The sequence below is a fragment of the Homarus americanus genome, unplaced genomic scaffold (genome assembly GCF_018991925.1).
Source record: "Homarus americanus isolate GMGI-L3 unplaced genomic scaffold, GMGI_Hamer_2.0 scaffold32929, whole genome shotgun sequence".
Taxonomy (NCBI): Eukaryota; Metazoa; Arthropoda; class Malacostraca; order Decapoda; family Nephropidae; genus Homarus; species Homarus americanus.
The window spans coordinates 22,233,102-22,252,988 of record NW_024737097.1 but is presented as its reverse complement, the minus strand read 5'-3'; the positions used below and the strand labels follow the sequence as shown (position 1 = coordinate 22,252,988).

General features: G+C 38.0%; 1 protein-coding gene across 4 annotated transcripts in view; it reads left to right on the top strand.

Annotated features, from left to right (window-relative positions):
- LOC121873331 (protein bric-a-brac 2-like) overlaps positions 1-19,887 on the top strand; it is a 208,061-nt gene that overhangs the window by 48,966 nt on the left and 139,208 nt on the right. For 3 of the 4 annotated variants that reach the window (XM_042376851.1, XM_042376850.1, XM_042376848.1), the window contains exon 6: positions 8,638-8,805. In XM_042376851.1, coding sequence (XP_042232785.1) covers positions 8,638-8,805 — 168 coding nt within the window. Of the gene's footprint in view, positions 1-8,637; positions 8,806-10,568; positions 17,954-19,887 lie in introns of those variants that run through there. The other variant, XM_042376847.1, reaches the window with a different exon arrangement.

The window sequence follows — 19,887 nt, the reverse complement described above, 5'->3', positions numbered from 1 at the left end:
CACCGCATATATGAGAAATCGCGTTAAGTGAAACCGCGTAAAGCGGGGTAATACTGTATATGATATTTTGCTTTTGACCGGTGTGTAGCTCCAGCATAACGTAAATGAATGAAAAACTAGAGAATAAGTCCCGTCTCTTTTGTGCTTTCTTTTGGCATTTCATAGGGAATATTATTTAATGAATGAAATTAGATAAGGATGCTGAGGACGAAAATATTTAACGGTTATGATTTTTCTGGCAAACTCGGGCTATCATCTACGTAAAAAGGCAAAACAAATACAGTGGGGTATGCTGTAACGAATCTAATTGGTTCTAGAACCTTGTTCGTCATAGCATTCGTTCGTTATAGGATTAATCCGTTCCAGGCCCCCAAATACAACCACTTAACACTGAAAAATATAATATAAAATTGTAAAAATTGTAAAAAAGTGCATAAATATGCATCTAAACCCCTGAAATAAAGAATATCATTAATACTTGTAATAAAAAAACAATAAATTAGTAAAAAAAAAAATTTTTTTTTTTATTTAAATAATGTTCGTTGTAGGAGTTTCGTTCGTTATAGCATTCTCAATTTTATCGGTAAAACCGTTCGTTATAGGAATATTCGTAGTAGGATCCGTTCGTTATAGCATACCCCACTGTAACAAATAATTTACTGCCTTGAAACATAACACACATGCAATGACAGAACTGACATATTATTGATTATTGCATAAATGAACTAAAAATTTAATATGTACTGTATATACTAACGGATAAATTTCAGACAGATCAACTTGAAGCAAGGTTTGGTCAGTATCACCAACTTGCAGGTGGCCAGTACAATATATCTGCGTCAAGTGTTTGAGTGTGAAAAATACTCAATGGTGTCTAGTGCATTTGATCCTACCACTTCCTAATGAAAATGTTGACCTGAGGAATTTTGAGGAAACTAACTGGGATGACATGGAAAAGAAGCACAAGCTAGATCTTCATCAACTCAATGTACTGTAGATGTTACAGATAATGATATTAAAGAATGTAAGGACATTCTTCCTGTTGTAGCTGGCGACTGCTGTTAAGCAGTTTTCAAGAAAATGAAATGTAACTCTAGCAAGGAATTAATAACGTGTATAGAGAGTGAAGAAAAACTGCCAGACAGCCACAACTACATTCATTGTATTAGCAGAGGTTCTTTGTTGCACCCAAATGAAACTGCAACAGACATTGTTCCCTACAATTATATTATTGTTAGCATATTGGTAAGGCATAATTTTTTTCCTCATTCTGTTAACCAGCGAAACTTAGCAATGGACATTTTGTTGAATGTTTTGGCAGATAATGATGTTCTTTTTCCCAGTGACTTTTGTATGGCGGTCACAGTACGGAAAATGTAGAAAGAATGTTGTTATGGACTTCTTCTAATGCTCTGCTTGACAATTATTGTGCTGAGGAGAACAATAACATAGCTGCCACCAAGAACCTAGGGAAAAAAGAAAACTTCAAACATTAAGCTCAGTAGTTGTAAGCAACAAATCATTTATATAAAGCCAAACCTTGTCTACTTAGGAGGTAAATAAATGTTAGCATCCATTGTTAACTTCACTAATTTTGTTAATGACCTTTGAGGGGGAAAACAGGCATTATTTTTAAGGATGAGACTGGTATCTTGGCCACGCAATACTAGAGGTGATGACATCACACAAGAGTGCACAGGCCTTGTATCTAGGTGGTCTTGGCTCAACACCTTCAGAGTCAGCATCATGGGTGCAGGGTTTTCCTCCTCACCCGTTGACTCCTCTATTCTCTGCTGCTGTTCCAGGAGCAGCAGGTCCTCTATGCTGAGCTCCTCAGTGTGGCTGTCCAAGACTTTAGCCACATTCTCTTCGTCGACCTCCTGAAAGCCAGCTTCCTGGGAGGTGCTGGCGATGTCGCAGTGTACTGCTACAACATCCATGAAGCCGCTCAAGTCATGCATGCACTCGGGCCACACTTTCCTCCACACTGCATTCATGCAGCTTTGCGTGACCTTCCATAACATGATGTTGTGCATGGAGTGCTTGAGGTTGTAGCTACGCCAGAATTCTTTGATGGTTGTCTTTCCCTCTCCATTTGTTGCCTCAAATAGCTGCTTCATCAACCTTCTCAGGTAGTAGACTTTGAAGGTTGCGATGATGCCCTCATACATTGGCTGAATGAGTAAGGTGGTGTTGGGGGCAGAAACATCACACTGATGTTGTCAGTCCACTCATCCATCATAGGCGGGTGCATTGGCGCATTGTTGAGGATCAGGAGAAACTTGTTGGCGATGTTCTGCTTCTTGGCATACTCCTTGAGGTGCTTGGAGAGGCAACCAACCATGTAACTCTGGCACAACACCATTGTTACCCAGGCCTTCTTGTTGGAGCACCAGATGACTGATAGGTGCTCCTTAATAAACACTTTAAGATCTCTAGGGTTCTCGGAATGGTACACCAGCATGGGAGTCAACTTAAGGTCCCCCTCAGCATTGCCTCCAAGCAGCAAAGTAGGCAGTCCTTGGCTGCCTTGAAGCCTGTTGCAGTCTTCTCCTTGGCCAGGAAAGTCCTTGATGGCATCTTCCTCCAAAACAGGTCCGTCTTATCGAAGTTCAGAACCTGCTTGGAGGTGTATCCTCCTTTCTCCACCTTAGCCTTCAAGAGTGCCAGGAAGGCATTAGCACTCACGACATCAGCTCTGGCTGCCTCACCAGTCAGACGAAGTTTGTGGAGATTGGTGTACCACTTGAACCGCCGAAACCACCCAGGACTTGCCTTGAAAGGGGCATCACCACTGCTCTCAGTGCTCTCTGCCTTCAGTGTTACCCAGATGTTGCTGGCCATCGCCATGATGATTGCTGTGGAGAGAGGCAAGTGGCGTCGAGTCTGGTCCTGAATCCAATCTTGGAGTAGCCTCTCCATCCTATCCATGATTGGTTCACGCTTCCTTAGTAATCTAGAAGCAGAAATTAGGGCGACATTCTCCGCTGTAGCCTTCACTTCTGGTGCCTTTTTGATGATAGCCACCGTTGATTGGATCGGACTAGGTGCTCTAGCAATAGAGCATGCTCCTTCACCCATCTCATGCCAAGCTTCACCTCCAGAGAGACAGTTTTCCTGGTTGTTTTGGCCTTTGCCGATGCAGGGGTCTCAGCAACACAGATGTTGGCCATTTTCACTAACTGTACAGGTAGTACAGGTACCTGTACACGTTTCACTTCACAGTCACAAAAACTGAGCGAAAATATTACTATAATGTACAGTATTAACCTATAGTGTACTGTACTGTACATGTATACTCCATGTCTCGCTTCACAGTTATATTAACTGAGCAAATAATTATTGTTATGTACAGTATTAACCTGTAGTATACTCCACTGTATCTGCACTGTACGTCTCACTTCACAGTCACACTAACTGAGCGAAAATGTTACTGTAATGTACAGTACAGTATTAACCTGTAGTGTACTGCACTGTATCAGCACACTGTCTCACTTCAGTCACATTACTGAGCAAAAGTATTACTGTAATGATCAATATTGACCTGTAGTATACTGTATACTTAACTGTAAGAATAAACCCAGGGATAACAAAGTAAGCACAATGATATCGGCCAGTACGCACAGAACACATGTTCATGAAAACAGAGTCGACACACTTTACAATCACAGAAAATATCACTTCACACTCACCATAACACAGTTCAATCTAAATACTAGTGCTGTCCTCTTACTAAGAAAAAAAACTGATAAGTACAATGCTGGCCGATAATCGTGGAGCCATGCGATGGCGGGTTTATGATCGACAAAGAACCATACATGGGACTGAAGTGAGCAGGTCGCTGTGTGGCTGTGCGTGGGTTGGCTTACAAATGAAGGTAGAGATGCGTCATGCATAGGGTTAAATATTATTTCCTTATAAAATGTCACTGACTTGATATAGAAATATATAATTTGCATTGCTGGAATCCTTGCAAGAAAGCGATTAATTTGAGTACAGTAGGGTCGGGATATATCGCGAGATAGAGTCCAAGGATGTTCGCCATATACTAAATCGCAATATATAATTGCATGTAATCAATGGGGAAAATATGGTTTAGTTCTGGAGGCCAATAAAAGTGACTAAACTTGACTTAACGAGTTTATTTTCTTACTAACTAAAGCACCAATGAACGCCAGACTCGGCAGCAGATGCCACACTGCCACCCTCACTTGACAATCCCACACCTACAGAAAGGAACATCCCAAAAATATTAGTTACAGTATTAAATCTTTTCCATTAAGCTTTCCATTCTCTTCACTTCACTTTTCACGTCACTAGCAACCCATTTACACTCACCTTAGAAGTTGGAATCTGCAGCAGAGTCGGCTGCTGACTCGTCACTCGTGCCGCGCGACTCACAGCCAGCCTCCTTCTCGTCACACGACAACTGTGTGCCTGAACACGGAAACGAAAATGAAACATTTTATGTTTTAGTGCATATTTTCTTACATATTTTGTTTTTGTTTTTCACATGGAATTAGAAATAAACATGCCTAAATGAGTGTCAATGTGATAGCTCACCAACATCATCTCCTGCCTCCTTATTGCTTGAGTCGGTGTGTAGCGCCTGCCTGCACCCCTGGTGGTCCTGCCTGCACCTCTGACGGCGCTGGCCCCGCTTCCTCCCCAGATGGTTCAGTCTCCACTTCACCTGTAAAAAAAATAACATGCACAGGAATCGTTAAAACTAAATTTTTATCTTTGGCATAATGCACTTAGTTGAGATTCCACTCCGACAGCTGAGAGGGTGGAGTGCATGTGCAAGGAGTCTCGTGACCACTCACCTCCACTGGACAGACTTATACAACTCATCTTGTTTTCTCTACTTTTCAATTAAAAACAAACACAAACCTAAACTGGGGCGACTCCCAAACTCCACTTTTTCCGACACAATACCTATGTTGTAGTAAAAATAACATATTTATTTTATGATGGTATGCACACAAAATTAATATTTAAGAGAAATACAATCGCCAGGCTAATGTCCATTCAAATAATGGACTCAACTCTCCCCCTCTTCCCATGCTCGCTGGCTCCTCCCTCTTTGAGAAATGTTTGGGTGAAAACACAAGATTTTAAGGTGTATAGTAATAAATATTACCTCAGACTAAAGTTAGGATAATATAATTGACATTGCTGGACTCCTTGCAAGACCAGGAATATTTTGAATATAAACGTCATATATTTTGCACAAAAGATAAAATGTTGGCTCTTTGTAATCAAAATTCTTACATTAGATCTAAAATTTGTATGTCTAATGCAAATTCTATGATGTTTATATTCAAAATAATCACAATCTTACAAGAATTCCAGCAACGTAAATTATATTCTGGTCGGGTAATTTGTATGAATTTTATGAGCTAAAACAAATATCTTCAGTGAATAAACAAATTATACTTGATCAAGACACTATCTGTCAATCAAAATACCCCACCTCCACTCCCCCCCCTCTTCCCATGCTGGCTGGGTCCCTTCCTCCCTCCCTTCCCTTCCTACCAGAGAAATGTTTGGGTGAAAACATTACAACTAGTGAGCAGGCGAAAGCAGGCGAAAACATGTTGGGAAAAATTCGTAAGGAATTCGTTAACCGAATTGAATACTGTATTCTTATGGAAGGTAATTCGTTAACTGAAATTTCGTTAACCGAGGGATCACTGTAATTATTATTATAATTACTGTTACATTTTTGCCCCCAGATCCCGATGTTGGTCAGTGATCTATGCCCGGGTGGGCTAATCCCTGTTTTAAAAAAAAAAAAAAACTTTCGGTTTTCAGAGCTTTTCGGTTTTCGGAATTTCGGCTAAAGGGTTATCAACCTGTATATAAAACACACACACCTCGATGGGGTTCCGTCAAGACGACCAGGTCGTAAGTCGAAACTGCGAAGATAATACATAGAAATTCTAAATTGAAATATGGTACAGTAAAAGTAATCAGTAATGAAAAATGAATAAAGTGTTACTGTGTACTTACCTTTAATTTAGTCAGCTGAATGCACACGGTTCCTCAATAATTTTTTAATTAAACATGGAGACTACATTAATTGGATGAAGCAGAGGAGGAGACATGGCTGGGTGGGTCATCAATTTCGCTTTCTTCAGACAGGCTAACATACTGTACTTGCTTGTTGAAGGTATTGGATCATCTTTAGGGAGTGAAGAGGCAGCAGTGGTGGGGCGTGAGGAGACAGCAGTGAGGGACTTCTTCAAAAATATGTCCAATTTAGACTGCACAGTTTGTCTTTTCTTTTCATTGTAAATCTCCCTGTAGCAGGCAAGTGCATCTTGGATCAGTCTGTCAACTTTTGTAAAACGCTCAACATTTTGATCCACTTCTTCAAACATTTGCATCCCCTTATTAGTAGTAGCAAATGCCTCTGCCATTTGTTTCACTGAAAACTTTTTGGGGGGGGTGCAAGTTCTTCTACATTTTGTCTCTCTTCTTCCTCTGCATTTTTCTGTGCCTCCAGTTCAATAAGATCCTCGGTTCTTGGCTCTTCTGCTACACTTTTCACCAACTGCTCAACATCTTCATTATCATTTTCTAACTCCAGTGTTTACCCAACTGCACTATCTTGTTACTAATCTCAGAAATTGCTTCATCTTCATTAAATACATTGAAACTGTTCACATATCTTTTCAGGACCTTCTTCCATATTCCATTCATGCACTGACCTGTAACCTTATCCCATGCTGCAGCTATGTTCTTTGTACATTGCAATATGTTGTAGTCCTTCCAAAACTGTATGAGCGTTTTCTCACCTTCAGTTGTAGCAACAGCCTGAGCGAAGGTCGTACGTAAATAATACGCTTTAAAAGCAGCAATAGCACCTTGATCCATGGGTTGGATGATAGAGGTACTGTTAGGTGGAATGTAGACTACCATAACATCAGGGTGCATGTCGTCCAGGTGTGGTGGGTGTCCCGGAGCATTATCTAAAATTAATAAAATCTTGAACGTTGCAGACATTACTCCTTGGCTCGTGGAATGAAACAACTCGGGAACCAATCCTCAAACAGTGCTAAGGTCATCCATGTTTTACTATTACTGTGATAAAACACTGGTAGTGTTTGTGTGTTTGCTGACATTTTTAAAAGCCCATGGGTTCTCTGAATGATATATCATGAGGGTTTTACCTTGAAACCAGCTACGGTATATTCCCCCCCAACAGAAGTGTGATTCGGTCAGCATTGTTTTCGCCTCTTTGTGGATGTATGTCCGTTCTGGCATGTGCTTCCAGAATAAGCCAGTTTCATCCACATTAAATATTTGCTCAGGCAAATAATTACTCTCCACGATGACACGATCTAGCTCCTCCTTAAAAGCTTCGGCAGCACCCACATCAGCTTTTCTGCCTCTCCACTCACCTTTACACTGTGCAAACTGTAACGTTTCTTAAACCTTTGGAACCACCCATGGCTTGCTGTGAAGTTTTGGTCGCACTCATCTCCTGCCCGCTCTTTCAGTCTTTCGAAAAGGCTTCTTGCCTTAGCCTGTATGGATAGAATGCTTAAGGGTACACGCGTTTGCAACTGATGTACTAACCACATCACAAGTAATTTTTCCATCTCATGAAGAGGACCTTGTCTTTTTTTCGTTATTATTGTTCCCTTTATAGCTGTTGATCCTTTCACTACCTCACGAATTCATTCCTTGTCCTTCAAAATTGTTGATATCGTCGAGTGAGAGAAGCCAAGGTCGTGTGAAATGGTTGCTACCGTTTTTCCATTTTCATATTGCATTATTATTTTCATTTTCATCTCAAAAGTAATTGACTGTCTCATTTTCTTCTCAGCACCACAAGAACTCTCACTTTTACACTTACTAGTCATTTTAAAGGGAATTGGAAAAAAAAATTTTGTCAGTACTCAGCGCGATCACTAACGACAACAACGACGGCCAAACACGAACTGAGCTGGCAATGGCGTGGATGCTGTATACCACGAGGCTGCCCAGCTCACGCTGTCGTACGGGACCGAAACGTTTCGGTACTAGAAAATACGTAACTTGCGAATAGCGAGGGTTTACTGTACTGTATTAGGCAATAATTTGGGCATTGTTCAATTATTTTGAAAAACTGCAAAAAAAATTTTTTTAATTTATTGTGATAGGAATTAGGAGCATTTAAAAATAATGTTGTAAATATACAGTTTTGTCTGATGTTCCTTGAAGATTGTATGGATGAAGACTATTTAGGTAGTTTGGGCATGTGGAGTGTATCAGTGATCAGTTTTGAAGATCTACAGTACAGTAATTCATTTTAAAGATAGGAGATGAAATGAATTACTGAACAAATTTTTAAAGAGTTTCACAATGTAGTACCATATGCTTGGGGAATGTCTAAATACCATACATAGTGGTGATTAACTGTAATGCAAGTGGAAGAAAGAATGTAGTTGGAAGTTTCCTGACCACTGTAATAGGCAAAGTAAGGAATAATAAAAAAATAAATTTTTGTTGGTGCTTGTGAACTTACTTCCACATGATGCTAGTTGTAGTGCTGATATTTGTAGTTTTTCTTTTCTGATTAGATATTTTAACATTATTTGTAAAGTATTTTTGTAATTTTTTTGTGGTTTATAAAATGTTTTGCAGGTGGTGAAGGTGAGGCCTTTATCCCAGAGGCGTACCTGAGAGAAGGAGGTCCTGCCTCCTCCTCCTCACAACAATCCCAACAACAACAAGCTCCCCCAAATGCACCCCCGCCCCCCGGGCCACTATTACCGTCATATGTTCCGCCACCACAAGTGAAGACACAAGATGGTGAGTAGCATTAAACTTTTTGCAATATTATTTTTTCTTTTTATTTGCCAAGGTCAAAGCTTCATTACCAGCTTGAGCCACCTTTAGTTGTGTATTTTTGTATGCAAAGTTTGATGTTTAAAAATTACAAATTATTGTTTTTGTATCAACTTCTGATGCTGCTGTTTAGGTAAAATGTGAATATTGAGAACACTTCGTGTTAAGAGAAGGTACCAGTATTGGCACTGATGGGTTTATTATTTTGAAACGTTTCTTTTTGGTTGTTTATCTTGATCGCTTTTGAACAGCAGGATGGTAGCTGCAGAATCTTGTCCATTTTATTAGCTCACCTGTTTTCGAAGAAAACAAAGAGCTTTGTCATCATCCAGGTATCAGCGTTGTTGTCGTTGTCCTGTTGTCCAGTTAAGTTTTAGATTTTGCCTCAGTAGCTGTAAACAGATGAACATTTGCCTCTGCTTGCATTGCTCAGTTTTCTTTATACAGTATTTGTAAATGCTGAAACAACTTTGGCAGTACTTAAACCATTTTCTGAAAATTTCTGCATATTGGTTGAGTATGTAACTACAGTACCTTATTCACACTAAAGATTTGAACGAAAAGAATGAATGTTGTTTAGATTGTTATATTGTGCTTAAAAGAAAAAAAAATAGGAGAAAAGGAACAGAAGAGACAGAGAAAAGTTGAAATTGAGACAGTTTGATAGAAGAATGATTGATATGTTGAATAATCTAAGAGTGAAAGAGTGAATTTGAAGGAAAAGAAAATTTGATACAATCCTGAGAATAAAGTTGAACCCAGAATGTCTGATATTACATATCTTTGTGGCATCACTGGATATATATTACAAAAAATAGATTAAAACAATGCTTATACTGTATGCATTAAATTTTATTACGGTACTTTTGTGAAGTACTGTATTGACTTACCATGTAAACAAGTGTAACACCCTACACAAGGAAATGTTAAAGAAAATCAGCCTCTAGATTTTTTCCTATTTTATTTGGTAAATTATGAAGCTGAGGTTGGCCAGTTATGGCTCCTTGGCAAGGTGCAACAGTGTCCGATGATTGTGTATCGCCACTTCAAGTATCGAAAGCTTGGGAACTTCCGATTTTTATTATTACCGTAGATGCCTATGCGTAGAATTTTATCTTATCTTAGTTTAATAGCATAGTAACTTGTATTTAGTTCTTGTAGTGATGCTTGTTACTTGCTGTATATGTGTTGTCTTATGTTAATTTCTTCTTTTCAATTCATTTTCCTTGTATAGTTTTCTGCTTCTCTCTTAAAAATAGTGTATTGTAAAATAACATTTGAGTGCATGGTCTCATACAACCCCTCTGACCATGTTTGTAGAATGTTTGTGACATAACAGCTTGAAACAGTGAAACAGTGGACATTTTAGTCCTTGTCATATTCAGTAGTTGGGAGTGTCTGCTGCACCTAGCCTTGTCATGGCTTCAGCAGTGATACTCTTCAAGTGCCACTTCACTTCTCTCATTTGAGGGCTGAACAGTCATCTTTTGTCATAAATGAGTGCCATAAGGTAGCCTATGGACTTCCAACAAGAGAGAAGGCACAGTAAAGGCTTTGCCATGGACTCACTGAAAGTTGTTGTTTATGGCGCAAGCATTCTTCCAACAAGTGTTCATGCAATCCCTGTGAGTACGTTTGTGGGTGTACTTGGGGTGGTAATCCCCTGTGAGTCCCCCCCCCCCTCTGTGGTGGCCGTGCGCTGATGCGGGTGTGTGTCTCTTCCCCAGGGCTCTGTCGGACCCCACCGCACCCGGTAGGGGGACTCATCAGACGCTTTTTGGAAGAATGCTTGCAGCTAACTGAGCCGGGACCCCTGCTGTCCTGCTATACGGGACTGGAGTCGACCCCACACTTCCAACTTCTGCGATCTGTAGCAAAGGAATGGAGCTACTGCCGTAATGCCACCCAGAATTACACCACTATGGGTGGTAGTAGCAAACGCCAGAGGGCTACTTCAAGGCTTATTGAAACATTTGAAAGTATTGATGCTCTTCGCACACAGCTGGCTCACTACATGCACCAGATCATTCTGCTGGAAATGTCCAGTCCTGGTACTTTAGCAAAAGTATCACAGGCTGAACTCCAGGTACAGCAACATCAACAACAGGTAAATCAACAGGCACAGCAACAGCAAGGGGAAGGAGCAGCAGCTGAAGGGGGAAATAATAGTAATTCTGATACTGCACCCATGGATATAACAGAGATGACAGGTATCACAAGTGAGCAAGGCAATAACTTCGCTAAAGCCACTGAAGTTATGAAGCAGTTACGTAAGTTGTATTTTGACCAGTCTCGCCGACTAGCTGTGCGCATTAGCCAGCTGAAGAAGGGGCGACAACAGTCTCAGGAACGTATGCAGAGACAGCAAGCCATGCAACAAAACTACCTCCAGCAAACTTTACAACAGCTCCAGCAACAGCAGCATCACCAGCAACAACAGCAACAACAACCACAGCATCACCAGTCTCAGCAGCAACAGCATCACCAGGGACAACAAATGGGTAGTCATCAGATGGGTCAAGGTCAACAAGATGGAGCTGCACAGCTCTTACATGGTCAACTGTCTCTGCATCATCTCCACCAACCTTGGTCTGACTAGTACTGGTGATGAAGTTGCATCTCATAAAACTGGTCTTGTCCTCTAAAATGTAAACCTATTAGCAGCAGCTACCTGCAGTCCCACTTCTGTTGTGAGATACTTAAAGTATATAATGGTAAGGTCCATGCAAGAAGCTTGTGACAGAGGCAACAGGCTCAATCAAAAGGCCATTTTTGTGCTGGAATTGAGAGTTTGCTTCCTCAGAAGGTATTGCTTTCCTGTGCATACTGATAAATCAACTTCAGTTAAAGCCAGTGATAATGTGAAACAATGCCTCTTTTAAGTTTAGAGTAGTGGATATGCAACTATTGTCATGGTCATGATGCGTATGAGTGCACAAAGGATTTTCCAGAATCTCATAGCTAACACAGTCCTGGAAACCATCTATGCATTGTACAGGAAATCTTATGACCATTTCAACAAAAATAATTTTGTTACTAATTAATATGTAGAATGTGGTGTACATAATATTAAGTACTGGTAGGTATGGTGAATAACCTATTGTGGTATAAGGATTCAGTGTTCCAATTAGGTTTTTGGAAAATGTGGTGTCATAAGGCATAAACATTTTCCTTCAGCACACAACTCAGGAAGTGACAGGGCATATGTTACATATTCCAACTCTCCTCACAAGTCTTTTTTTAAGCTGTAAGGTTGAATGCTTCACAATCAAGAACGGGTCTCTTGCTACTTAAGCCACATTGAGGAGCTTGATTCAAACGTCTAAATGGAACACTGTTTTCTTCACAATGTAGGTGTCTTGTTTGAGAGGTATTGAGCATTTCAGGTATTACTGGTAATCAAATTCTTATACATTAATGAAGAAAATGGTTTAAAACATTGACAAAAGGTCCTTGTGGCGATTTGTCTGCCATAACTTGCAGTCGTCAGAAGTTATGTGTGAATGTGTTTTATCCTGTGACTGGTGTGCAGGGCTGCAGCTTCTTCTCCCCCCCCCCCTTCCCAGGGAGTCTCTTCCAATACAAACCTTGTAGTTTGGAACAGTTACAGATATATCCATCTATGTCATTACTGTGTGTACATCCTTGTGATGCTCCTCATCTTACATATGAATGATCACATAAACTTTATACCTCAAGATTCTACCTGTAAACAAGCCAAGACTTAAAATCTATTTTATTTACTAGCATTATACCAGGTGCTCTAAGCCCAGTGTCTTTAGTGGTCTTATATTTAGAAATGGCTAGGCTTATGTGGGTGGAGGTTTTGTTGACATATGCCAAATTTTACATATACCTTGCATGAAATATAAGTTTAGTATTGGAGTTAGCCTCTTAATGATGTGCCATGGGCAGAATTTGCTGCTCTTGGGCTAGGCACAGTGGACTCAAGTTATATTGACCATACAAATGAGAAATATGGCAAATTATATTAGCCATACAAAGTAGAAATACGGCACTTGGCGTATGTTGTTAGTTTATATTCAGGTATGTATGTATTACATACACATGTCAGAGTGAGGGGGCTTATTAAACTGAGCAGTTATCAGGTAAACAAAGTTCAGGTTTCAATTAGACTTAAATGCTTTTGAATGGTACTTGCATCAGGAAGAAGCTAAAGTAATTAAAAGTCTCAGTATCCAAAGATGACTGAAAAAACTCACATGATATGTTGCTTTTCTCCTGGTGCAGGTTGACCTTCAAAATCCAACATTTTACAGATTACAGAGATAGCTATATTTATTAAGTTACATTAGGCTACATTATACTATTTTTTATGGTATTTAGATTGTTTATTATTTTATAATTTTTATTAATGTTTGATAATGCATTTTGATATTTTATATTTATATACTGTATAGTGTATTTCAATCTGAAGTGTATGATTGTGTCAAATGTTTTAAGAAGCGCTAAAGCTGAATCCATAGTAGGGTTGGCCAGGTCAAGTTCATAGCAGATCTTGCCTTAGAGGGTACAGGAGTTTTTGAGGTCTGTGCCCAACTCTGTAACACACGGGGATAATGTCATGCTATGCAACCTTCAGTCTCGAGTAAACAAGAGCTCAGTTATGGAGGAACTTTTGCCATGACAAAAGTTTAAGAAACACAAGAACTGGTATGCATAATGATTGCTGCTACAGATCTCTTGTTTGATAAATGATGTGTGATGTAAAGCGCATGATAAATTGATTTTTTTATAATTTATATAGCGGGTAATGTAAAACAGTATTTGTATTTCATTGTAGGGACATAGTGATAGATCAGTAACCTCAAAGATGTGTTACTTCTCCATTGGTGTTGTTCTAAGTTTGGGAAATTACATGAACTCTCTCTAGGCCTGTGAACGTATGGGTTATTTTTTATACCAATACCTCAGGTGTGTTGGATCTGATGAACAATTATTGATATCCAGACCACCATATGTAAGTACCTGTGATTTGCTGATTTTTTTTTTTAGCTAATACACAAGTGCTTACGATGAGGTCTGTGATGATAAAATTTGTGAACCTAGTCCCAGACATTTGTGGTATTAATGTATCCATTCTTGGTCAAGTATTACATATATCAGCTGTGAAAGAAGACAAGAATGACATGAACTCTCTTTAGGCTTGTGAACGTATGGGTTATTTTTTATACCAATACCTCAGGTGTGTTGGATCTGATGAACAATTATTGATATCCAGACCATCATATATAAGTACCTGTGATTTGCTGATTTTTTTTTTTAGCTAATACACAAGTGCTTACGATGAGGTCTGTGATGGTAAAATTTGTGAACCTAGTCCCAAACATTTGTGGTATTAATGTATCCATTCTTGGTCAAGTATTACATATATCAGCTGTGAAAGACGACAAGAATGACTGGGCTTGCAATTAGGTATTGACAAATTATTTGTATATATAAGCTGTATCAGGCTTCGAGCCCTGCATGCATGGCCACAAGCTGGCAATGGATCATATGATGGATGGTGCAGATTTCATTCACTAGGATATATGGTTTTTGTGTTTAGGAAATGATTTTATGAAATGGGAGATGGATTGTAGATAAATGTTTTGGAGATGAATTTATAAGAATTGGATGTGAATTTTTGAATTGGATAAGAGCGTAGAATTAGGAAATGGCAAGAATATGATGGAATGGTTTAGATAAGTGGGAGATATAATTGGAGAGAGAATGATTAGATGAGTTTATTCAGATGAGTTGATTAAAAGTGAATGTAAAAGCAAAAAAAAAAAAAAAAAAGAAAAGGTGCAGGGGTAAAATTAAGGATTACAGTACAGGTATGTGTATTATTGGTGTTTCATGGGAAGGATGTGTGCTAAATTGTTGAGCATGTGGAATGGAAAAGGTTCATCGTTTACTACCCTGCAGTGATGCAGGAGAGCGTATATATTTATATATATATATATAAGGTCAGTATCATTACATCATTGATAAAATTACCCAGAATTCATGCTTGCAATAGGGCATTTTAAGTACAACAATAATGAGTTGGATCGTAAGTCCTAGCCAAAAATCATGGACAGCAAACCTGGGTGGAATGGATGCTATAGTACAGTGTATCTGTTCTTACAAAGACTTGTATGCACTCCATTAATGTCCATCATATCCATACCCACGATACATATCCAGGGCTACACAATAAACGGGTACTACATACAAGGTCACTATAACAGGGTCCAGCTGGCGTGCCTAGCGCTTCCGGTGTTGTTCGTCTTGCATTCCTACAGTGGAATTAGACATTCAGGATCAGTTACCTCTATTATTTCCACATTATTTTTGGGTTAGGAAAGTCCTTAGAATAAATTATAATCACTCTGGTCTCTTGAGCCAATTTCTTGGGTGCATCTACCTCATGTGGTTTCTTCTGGTGGCTTGTGTGACCCCTTCCATGACATTTTAAGGTCCTCCTCATAATCAAAGTCAGGGATTGAATTTAGAGTGTCTGCTGATCAAATTTTGTGTTATATTCAATGTCTTCTCAGGGTCACATTAGATAATGGCCGACTTTCCATGTTGCTAATAAGGCTGGATTTCTGAAAATGCTAGTAATTAGAACCAGCTAACAGGACATTGACAGGTGTCATTTTCTGTCATGTAGCCATGAGAATCATTAGAATGTTCATAATTGCAGAAATAATTCATTGAGTTATTTTGGGCCTTATGAGGTCATTATGGGAGGTGTCTGTCAAACCAAATGTTAATATATCCTGCAGGTTTTTAACATTCAGGGTCATGTATTATTATATACAGCAACTTTTCTGTCAGGGGTTCTTGCAATATTCAGGTGAAGATACCATAGTTTTTGTAATTTTTTGCCATGACAACTTGTACAACTCGGCTACAACTTCAACGCAGGTACTTTGTAGTCTGGGGATGTCTTTGTAAACAAGTTAATAATATTACTGGCAGTTTAAAACTGTATAGGTGATAAATTACTTGATGATTCATAGCCATGCAAAATGTTTACTGTTTAGAACATGTTGTGATGTTTCTTAGTAAGGACATGACATGACTGGTGATGCTAAAACTTCCACACTGCCTCTATAAGTCCAATTTTTCTCACTGGTAGAAAGGTTGTTGCATTCATAGTTGCAGTGCAATTATTAGCACTTGCCAAGCATGTTTCAGATTTACTATTATTAGGTTTTAAGTTTCATATTTGGGTTATTAATACTGTATGTGTTACACCCATACTTCAATTATCTAGCAAAATATTTGTAAGTCTTTTTATCAACCATAATGTAGAATTTTCCCAGTTTCATGAAAATATGTGGATAAGCTATGAACTTCTTAGTTTTTAAATTATATGCCTTGTGTGATTTAGGATTTTATTATCTGACTCGTAGATAATATGAAGTATTTGTGTGTTTCTTTTTATAACTATTGTACCTTGTATTTGATTTTGTTAAGAATTTTATAAGAAAATAGTTTGTGTTTTTACTATCAGTGATAGTGCATATTTTCAGAAGTGCAAAATTTTGTATTATTTCCCTTGTAAAATAGGATTTGTAATGGAGAAAGAAAAATATAGCATTGAAAAGATAAAATTTATCTTTGATAAAATTAGATCTTTTTGTGAAATTTCCATATTATTGTACACTTAAATGTAAACTTCAAAGATATTAACTGTGGTTGTTATATTTTTTATATTTATTATTATTATTATTATTATTATTATTATTATTATTATTATTATTATTATTATTATTATTATTATTAGTTAGGTGGTAGCAAAGTAAACACAGAATCAGAGAGACGACTTTATTCCAGACATTTTGTCTCAAAGAACTTTTAAAAAGTTCTTCAAGATGAAATGTCAGGAGTAAAGTTGTCTCTGACCCAGTGTTTCCCTTGCAACCACCTCAGCCATTTTTCCAAATGAATCCGACTATTATTATTATTAATATTATTATTATTATTCTTATTATTATTATTATTATTATTATTATTATTATTATTATTATTATTATTAATATTATTATTATTATTATTATTATCATCATCATCATCATCATCTTCGTCTTTATTATTGGTGAAATTTCCAGTGTAGATCTTTTCAAATACATTTCTTTCTCAACTACTTATCCTAAATAATTTCCAAGTAAATCTATCTTAGTGTCTAACGATAAACAGTATATGGGTTTGCTGCGTACAAAACAAATAGCCATTGTCTATTTGATGTAATACGATTTTTAACAATGCCCGTTATCATAGAGGATTAGGGTTCAGATAGCTTAAATACGTGGTTGTGTCTTGACTGGCAAGTTTAAACCTTTGCAGTTTCTTGTGAAGTATTCCATGTTTTAACTTGTAAGATGAAAAGTACTATAGAAATCTTGAATAAAGATTCAGACTTGCCAGGGAGTCACATTTATTGTCCGTTGTCAATCTCTAGTCCTCATCTTTCCATTTTAAACGTTTGTAATCCCCTGTATCTTCATATATGTACTGGCAAATTTAATGCAAGGTTAGAAGGATGTCAGGGCACTGATGACACTGACAGAAAGCTTTACGTTGTTAGGTGCACTATATTATTTGGAATATGAAGGGTGTATCATTGTTGGGTTAAAAAGTGTGAAACACTGCTTGGAAGCTTTAAACATGCTCTTGATTTTATTTGCCATGAAATCTATTGCTCAAAGTAACTCAGTTTAAATAGGTTTTAAAAGGTAATGACAGTAGTAAAATATATGATATTCTTATGAATTAATGAAACATTTTTTTTTATTGTTGGGTAGTTTCATGTTTGTTATTTTTTATGACTCATAAACAGTTTAATAGTTTTATGATATATTTCTTATCATTCCTTGAAATTGCTGAGGCAATATGTTTAGTACTTTATATATATGCTGGTTGGTGCCTCAGTGTCCCGATAGCTTCAGATGTTGGTGTCGTAGCTTTAGATGATAATGTCTAGCATACGGAACTATCAAGTGATTGCAGTGGACTCCTTGGCGAGTTTCACTGTGCCATGGCATTCTATTCAATGCATTTTATAGTCTCACATATGGAAACTAATTGATACCTATTAATAAATGAACCTAACTTAGACATTTTTATTTATTTTTTCCTTGTTAAATTGTTTTCAAGTGTACCCAAGAATATTTGAATTTGGGTATCACTTAAAAAAAAATGTCCTCTTAATAAAACTTATAAGACAGCTGCCGGTGTCAGCAATTAAGATGTCCGTAAATTTTGGGGATGAGTTTGTTCAGTTGATCCTGTTATCTGTGTATCTGTATATTCATGCGATCCTGGCACTTGCCCTCCTCCCCCAGCAGCACCAGTTCTGAGCAATGTTTGGGAAACATTGTTTCTTTCCTGACTCATTCCAGTTCCAGATAGTTGAGCAATTTCATCTAGTAGTCTGGTTGTTCAACCAGGTAAAAGAAGAAGCTTGGCCTTGATTTTTCTGCATTCAGGAGGGGGCTTGGGTTTAATTGGTGACTGGTAAATTTCCAGTGGGTGAATGCTTGTCCATTTTTTAAATGAATGATTACTCGGTCCCATGGGCCTTGAAAGTACTGTAGTGTTTAAAAATTAATAAGAGATGACAGAACCTTTGGAACACATGGTACTGAACCAGAAAGACTGAAATCCTTTTGGGTTATATGGCTAGATGTTGGAGTAAAATGGTAAAATGTGATTTGGTATCAATGGGGTTGTGCCCAGATTGTTCAGTGAGCCAAAGGGACTGAGAGTCATCCTGACCAAGTGTCCAAAAATCTTTTCAAGGTGTCAGGTTCAGGATGATTATTATTTAACATGTGACAGAGCTAAGGAGGGACCTTGGTTACCTCTATTGATCTAAAGAATGCCTATTGGAATGTTCTTTCTGAGGCATTTTAGTAAGTTAAATGACATTTATTCTATAAAAGAGTTTAACAGCCGGTTAATTTCTTTTGGGTTGAAAGTGTGTCAATCTTCAAGCTGTCTGGTGGTTCATTAGATCTGGTTCATAGGAAGGGATTTGTCTATACTGTATAATTATAGATGATTTGCCAAGCCTGAGTCCATCTCGGAGGGGAGTACTTGTGACACTCATCAGTTAACAGTGATATAGTACTTCCAAATTAACAGTGGTTTTGGCTAGTACAGGTTCTTACCCAACCAGGAGAAAGCCAAGACTTCTCCTAGTCACTGTAATACTGTCAAAGTCACCAGTGGAACACTGGATCTGTGTTAGTGGGTTTTTCAACTGTGGAATCATCTGAAGGAGATTATGTGGTTTTCTGGCTCATAAAATTGGCATTCAATCACGGAATTTCAGCTTCTGTAGTAGAGTTGTGCTATTCGAAAGGTCAGTGGTAATGAGGTTGAATTGGTTTTTAATGACCAGACTGGGACAGGCTGACGTACTCATTTAGAGCAAACACTGGGTTGTCCATTCTTGTCCATCCTGCTTGTCTGTGCATGTGTTTAATTCTTACTGATAGAGGTTAAATTTTTTTTGAAGATATATTTTTTCTCCAGTCTCATGGATAACCTTCTAAGAGAAATTTGTTGGACAATTGGTTCCAGAAAAGGATGAAGTTTCCTTTTTTCACCGGTAAATGATATAGAAGGTTGGGAGTATGGTTTCCAACTCTCATTAGTTATTTTGAAGTTTCTAGTGCTCATCTTTGAGAGACATAAGGAACAAGATTTTGGGGGATTATTATTATTATTTTTTATTTATTTATTTATTTATTTTTTTACATCTGGCCTGTAGTAGCTTGTGTAAGAAGCAACCTTCCAGATCTTTTCTATGACGGGTAGTTTACAATGCAGTGTTTGTTCTTGACCCAAAGCAGTGCTTGGTTTTCTCTTTGGTATTGGCATGGTTTGTTCAATAGTAAGTGTTCCTTTTCACGGTTGAATCATAGGGTGGGTAGATATTTGGTATCTTGCCTTAGTGCTCATTTCACAAGTTAACCTATACGGATTTTCAAGGTTCTCTTGTTACCTACTGGTAGCATAAGGGAAGTGCTGTTAGATTTGTAG